Source organism: Emys orbicularis, chromosome 24, assembly GCF_028017835.1.
Source record: "Emys orbicularis isolate rEmyOrb1 chromosome 24, rEmyOrb1.hap1, whole genome shotgun sequence".
NCBI classification, from domain to species: Eukaryota; Metazoa; Chordata; order Testudines; family Emydidae; genus Emys; species Emys orbicularis.
The window spans coordinates 13,675,664-13,682,039 of NC_088706.1; the positions used below are offsets into that span (position 1 = coordinate 13,675,664).

The 6,376-nt window shown below is 59.2% G+C and overlaps 1 protein-coding gene across 1 annotated transcript; it reads left to right on the forward strand.

Moving 5' to 3' along the window:
• The first annotated feature begins 741 nt into the window (after positions 1–741).
• Positions 742–6,010, forward strand: OCEL1 (occludin/ELL domain containing 1). The gene is made up of 5 exons (XM_065422274.1): positions 742–1,869; positions 2,942–3,135; positions 3,674–3,845; positions 5,200–5,250; positions 5,891–6,010. The coding sequence occupies exons 1-5, from the start codon at positions 742–744 to the stop codon at positions 6,008–6,010; spliced, it is 1,665 nt and encodes a 554-aa protein (XP_065278346.1).
• Positions 6,011–6,376: the final 366 nt, after the last annotated feature.

The following is a 6,376-nucleotide window of genomic DNA, read 5'->3' on the forward strand; positions in this document are numbered from 1 at the left end:
ATTCCCTGTTCTGTTCATTCCCTCTGGGGCACCTGGCACTGGCCTCTGTCGGAAGACAGGATACTGGGCTAGATGGACCATTAGTCTGACCCAGCGTGGCCGTTCTTACATTCTTTATGTTCAGATTGTTCCCTTGGTGCTGAACATTTATCAATCAGCAGTGACCGATGGGGGACGAGCCGCAGGCCCAAGGCAACGCTATAGGAGAGGAATTCGTGGTCTGAGCGTGGGCGTTGCTGGGTTCAAAGCCCTGCTCTGGAACCCCTCTAAGGTGCACACCAAGACCACAGCCCCATTGCGTTGTACATACCCAGCGTGAGACAGTCCCTGCCTTGAAGGGCTCAGTCTAACCAGACGAGGCGGCTAGCGAAGCACACAGATGGGCAGTGACTTACCCAAGGTCCATGGGCAGGGCTGGGACATGAACGCAGGTCTCCTGGCCATTAGTCACTAGACCACACTGCCCGTCATAGGGCCAGGAGGCCACTGCAGCTGCTCAGGAATGGAGAGTGGGACGAGAGAGCAGGATGCCAACTCTCACCAAGGGAATTTTATTTGCCGATGTAATGAATAAACGAATGGGCTTGTAGCAAAGAGCCCATGAACCTCAGCGTTCACCTGTCCCTGTTTCTTCCCTCCCGCTCCAACAGGAGCCTGGCCAGACCGCAGAGAGGAGAGCTCCCCCCAGTCCCAGTGGTGCTGATGAGACTAGAGACTGAAATGCTGTGACTCCTTGGACACATGGCAAATTCTACCTCCTCTAGGGAGAAGAGGCGGCCCATCGTGGAGTCGGACGGAGACCCGCTAAACTCCTCCTGGCAAATGTGGTCCTCACAAGCCTGGACCAGGGCATCTGGCAGGTCCTACCCCAGCAAGAGCGACTTGTCTGATTCTTTCGATTCCTCCGCCCGTGAGCCTCCCCTGCCTGCCCAGCCGCCCGTCGGGGACGTTCCCCGCAGCTCGGAGAACCAAGAGGCCTCTCCCTTGAAGCCCGTCAGGCGTTTTATCCCGCGGTCGTGGAAGAACTTTTTCCAAAGATGGAGGCGAGAGCCCGAGCCGTTCCTGCCGCTGGCCTATGCCGCCGCCCAGTGCTCCCCACCCGTAAGTCCGTTGTTAGATCGCCACGGGCCAGCCCGCGAGGGCAGCTCCAGCAGCGGTTTCCAGGAACCCTCCTGGTCCAGCCCCTCTGAGTGTCACCAGGAGACAGAGATGTCTCCCCCCAAGAGCCAGCAGGGCCAACCCGCCTTGCCGAGCTACGAGGAGAAGCTGGAGGCCTACAACCTCAAGTACTCCTACATGAAGTCCTGGCCAGGCCTGCTCAGGCTGATGGCCGGGCTGGAGCTGCTCCTTGGCGGCATGGTCTTTGCCTGTGTCTGTGCCTACATCCAGAAGGACTACCAGTGGTACAACCTGTACGGCGGGAACCTGCTGTCAGACGGCCTTTTGGGGGGAGGCTATGGGTACAATTATTACGGCCCCATGACCCCCTTTGTGCTGGTGGTGGCCAGCCTGGCGTGGCTGGTCACGGTGATCCTCTTGGGGCTGGGGGTCACCATGTACTATAGGACCATCCTCCTAGACTCCCACTGGTGGCCCCTGACGGAGTTTGCCCTCAACATCATCATGTTCCTCCTCTACATGGGGGCGGCCATCGCCTACGTCAACGACGTGAACCGCGGCGGCCTCTGCTACTCCCTGTTCGCCAGCAACCCACTCGTAGCCGCCTTCTGCCGAGTGGAAGGGGGCCAGGTGGCGGCTCTCGCCTTCCTCTTCATCACCACCCTGCTCTACCTGGCCGGGGCGCTGGTGTGTCTGAAGATGTGGAGGCACGAGATGGCGAGGAAACAGCGGGAGGCCTTTGAAGTGCTAGTGAGTCCTCCCCCGGGATGCGTGCCCCAGAGCAGGAGGAGGCAGCTTCCTAGCGCTTCTGCCCCCTTCCCTGTCCCCAAGGCCCAGCGCCTTCTCTTGGCTCTGGGAAGGATTTGCCCCATGCAGGTACCTCCTCAGTTCCAGGGCTACAGGGCCGGGTTGCACTCATGCGTCAAAGGCTCTTATGGGGCATTGCCGGGAGGCAGAATGCAGGCCCACCTAAGCCACACCCCCTCCTACTTTTGACACGCCCCCTCCCTCCTGCAGCCTCCCCACTGCTCCCCCCTCCACCCAGGCCTGCCAGGGAGTTCGTTGTGCTGGGGAGCTCCCCCGGGGGGTTCATGCCTGGCTATCTGGTATCAAAGGGAGTAACCTGGCCTTATGCCCCTAGCCCCATGCGCGGTTGCATTGTGTGGGGTGAGGCTGTGGCGGAGAGTCCTACAAAGGTTGGGGCAAACCCCGAGCTGGAGACAGAGGCGGTTATATTGGCTCCGGGATTAACTCCGTAGGAACAGGAAATGGTTCCATGCAGTGGGATCCCAGTGGGGACCCACGAACCGAAGCCTTCCAGAGATGCACAAATCATCCTTCTGGAGCATCCATCCAGCCCAGCCGCCTGTCTCCAGCCCGGGCTGCGTCAGAGACAGCCATCACTCAGACTGTGCGGCTGACAGCTCGCTGGCTCTGGGCGGCAGTAACCTCCCTCTCTCGGGGTATTTCTGCCCAGCCGTCAGGACGTGTGACTGCCGCTCCTGCAGACGTACTAGCTCAGGTACCTACCCAAGGTCCTGGGCGTGCTGCTATGGTTACCCAGCTAGCGCTGATCTCTGTATCTACAGGTGCTACAATCACACCCCCAGTGTGCCCTCTCCCTTTGCATGGGGCTGGGGGGTTGGGGCTTGCCTAACCCTCCCTGAGGCAGTGTCTCCCTCCAGTGGCTAGGCCATGCCTAGAGATTGGAGGCTGCTCTCGAGGAGGTGGGGTGTTAACCCAGGCTCTCAGAGCTCACTCTTCGAGGCCCATGTGGGTTGTCGCTTTGCTGCTGAGCCTCACGCCCCTCTGTCTCTTTAAGCACAATCCCATCCTCCTGCAAGCCAGACCCAAGCGGATCTTCTTCCAGGACGAGGTGATGCCATCCGGGAGCCTCCCAGGGAAGGTCACCAAACAGCTGGGGTTCTCCGAGAAGGGCGAGGCGTCGGGGGCCTTGAGTTGCTCCATCCCAACGGGGCACACCCCAAAGCCACACATCGTCCCCGACTATGTTGTGTAAGTAACAACCCGTCCCCACCCCGTCCATGTCCCCGGCTGCGGGAGCGGGCGAAGGCTGGCTCAGGGCTGTGTGCTGGTGGGTCATTAGCAGGAGGGTGGGGGGCTGAAAAGCCTCCACTGGCTTTATGCAGCACTCTCCATCCCGGCAGCTAAGGCTGGGATCCAGGTGACCTGGGTTCAATGCCTGCCTCTGTCCCAGGCTCTCCAGGTGACCTTGAGCAAGTCACTGCATCTCTCTGGGCCTCAATTCCCCAGTGGGAGAATGGCCTTCCTGTGTCTACATAGACTCTGAGCTCTTTGGGGCAGGGTCTCTCCTGGCAGCACCTGACGCAGTGGGGCCCTGAGCCTCTAGAGACGACTATAATACACATAATATCTGAGCACCCACCCAGCTCTGCAGGTATTTTCCTTCCTAATAAGTCCCTGGTTTCCTGCCGCCTCACGGGTTAACATTTTCCCACCATTCGCGGATCCATCCCTTGCCACCTATCTCAGAGTCCTTTTCCCCCCCTGTGAATCTCTTGGGGCTGGGTAGGAAGTACCCGGGGATCTGCTGCCCCGAGGAGAGAGAGAAGTACAAGGCCGTCTTCAACGACCAGTACGCGGAGTACAAGGAGCTCTACCACGAGGTCCATGCGGCGCTGCAGAAGTTCAAGGAGCTGGACGCCATGATGAGCCGGCTGCCGCATCGCACGCCCAGCAAGAAGGTCAGTTGCTAAGCAGAGGGGGCATGGCACGGGCAGGCTGGAGCGGGGGTTGGGATGTGGGGCCTCTCACCGCTCGGGGACGGCTTCCTCTCCTGCCTGGCTCAGCAGTGGGGAATGTTTGGTGGAATGAATTGACGGGTCTCAGCTGATTTCCTACTAGGACAGGAACAGCCCACAAAAAACCCACTGGAACTAGTTGGCCCCTTTCTCGCAGTGCTGGCAAAGAGGGCTGGAGGGGCTGTGGAGACAGGTAGGGCACCCACCAGGAGCAGAAGCAGGTAGAACAATTTGGCCCAAGCCATAGACTGGTACCGGAGTCAGGCTAGAAGCAGCAGAGGGTCAACTGAGCCGCCCGCCAGGAACAACAAAGGAGCCGCTGCCGCTCTTGTGACAGAGCTGTCCGGAAACGTCGGGTTCCGCTGGTGCTTCCTTGAGGAAGCCAGTTCAAGTCAAACCCTTGTGGCCCAAGAACCGACATTGCTCCTGCTGGTTTCATTAATACTCGGAGCAGACGCCCAGGGCTGATTGAGGAAAGGGGAAGCTGGTCGTCTGCTCTTTGTGCTGGGATCCAAGCCAACTCCGGGCTTTGCAGGTCTGGTTATTTACCACACGCCAGCTTGGTGCGTGCGTGGGTGCAGGTGCGTGCGTGACATTGCTAATGAGAGAGTCTGACCTTCTGGGGCCTACTCCAGTCAGGAATTTCTTCCCACACTTTCTTTTAGCAGTGATAAACCAAATCTTGATTCAGTGTCTCCCATCCCCACACACACACATGCTTTCCCTGTTATAATATATAATGCCTGCATCTGTAACTTTCACTCCATGCATCTGAAGAAGTAGGTTTTTTACCCACGAAAGCTTATGCCCAAATAAATCTGTTAGTCTTTAAGGTGCCACCGGACTCCTTGATGCTTTCCCTGAGTCATTCTCTACTAGCTACATTCCTAAGACACAGAGGCTTGTTCGGGGCAGTTCCTGGTTTTCCGGGATCTGAGATCCCAGCTGGCAGATCAAAAGAGCAGCAGCATTTCCCAGCCAGGCCCTTGTCAAAGTTATCCTGCCGGACGCCCAGCTGAAGGGGGGCTAATATCCTCCCTCTATTCCCAGGGGGTTGCTGGAGTCCCTGGCTGTCTGGTTACTGGAGCTGGCTACAGCATTCCAGGGGCACTGTCACTGACTCGCCAGAATCGAAAGGTGCCAATTCCAAACAGAAAAATGTTCCCAAATCTTCTGGCCAAAGGAATTTCCGCTTCCCGCCAGCTCTGCTGCTGACCCAGGCTTGCAGGGGCTGCTCCCTGCTGCTGCCCGGCAGAGCTCGGCCAGGCCCCTTCACCCACTGCTTTATGCTCCGCAGGAACAGAGCCGGGTCTCCAACATCTGGAAGGAATACAAGAAGAAAAAGAGGGTGAGTACAAGTCAAGGGGCGGGAGGCTAGTAGGCAGACCGGCTCAGGGGGAATGCTGTAGGCCTGGAGCTCGCCCCATCACGGGGTGTGATTCCAGTCTGTGTAGATGTATCCAGCCTGCGTCCCCATTTGACCAGTGCTTGGGGCATCGCTGGCTAAAGAATTCTCCCAAACAAGCAGGGCCCCTCTGGCCAATCGGGGGCTCTCGGGCGTTCCCACGCGTGTGGCTGTGGAGCCCCTGTGGTATGGAAGAACCAGGACTGGGTTCAAATGACTCTAACGGGGATTACCTGTGATTCCCTTGGGGTCCCTAGACTGGCTGACGTGGTCTTGTGCCGTCTCTCGATCCTGGCCTGTCTGGGGCTGCTCACAACAGGGCAGCTGCAACGGCTCTGGCCTTCCCAGCCGAGGGCTCGGGCCCCGTACAAAGGAACGTCCTCAGGTGGGGGCGCTCCCTGCCTTCCCGCTTGGCCCGGTCGCTGCCAGTGGGGACACAGCTCTCCGCAGGGTCGGGAGCGCGGGGCAAATCCTGGATCCTCCTGGAGACCCTGCTCCCCGGTTTGGGGGGGGGAGGACGGGGGTGAAGCCCAGATCCAGCGGTGGTGATGCTGACAAAGGACCCGTCCTCCTGTCCTTGCAGGACCCCGCCTTCCTGGAGAAGCAGGAGCGCTGCGACTACCTGAAGAAGAAGCTCGCGCACATCAAGGCTCAGATCCAGGAGTACGACCGGACGGCCAAGGAGGGCTCCATGTACTTCTGACCCTGGGCTGGTCCCTAACATCCCGTCCCCCAGCCCTGAATTGCTCTGGGGCTTGCCGATGTCTGGGGGACCTTGGCCAGAAAGAGAGCAGGATACAGGACACAGGGGACTGCTCAGGGGGGCTGGAACAATTTGTATAGTGGGGGGGCTGAGAGCCATTGAACCAAACTGTAAACCCTGTCTATGATGGAAACCACTCCAAGCCAGGGGGTGCGGCAGCCCCCTAGTTCCTGCACCTATGGGGGTGCTTGTGCCTTGTGGCTCCTGTGCATAACACACCCTAGCTGGGTCACGTGTGGGTCAGGCACCATCCCTGCCCCGTGCTGCCCCCGAACCAGCAGTGCTGATGTGCACTCTCCAGGTGGG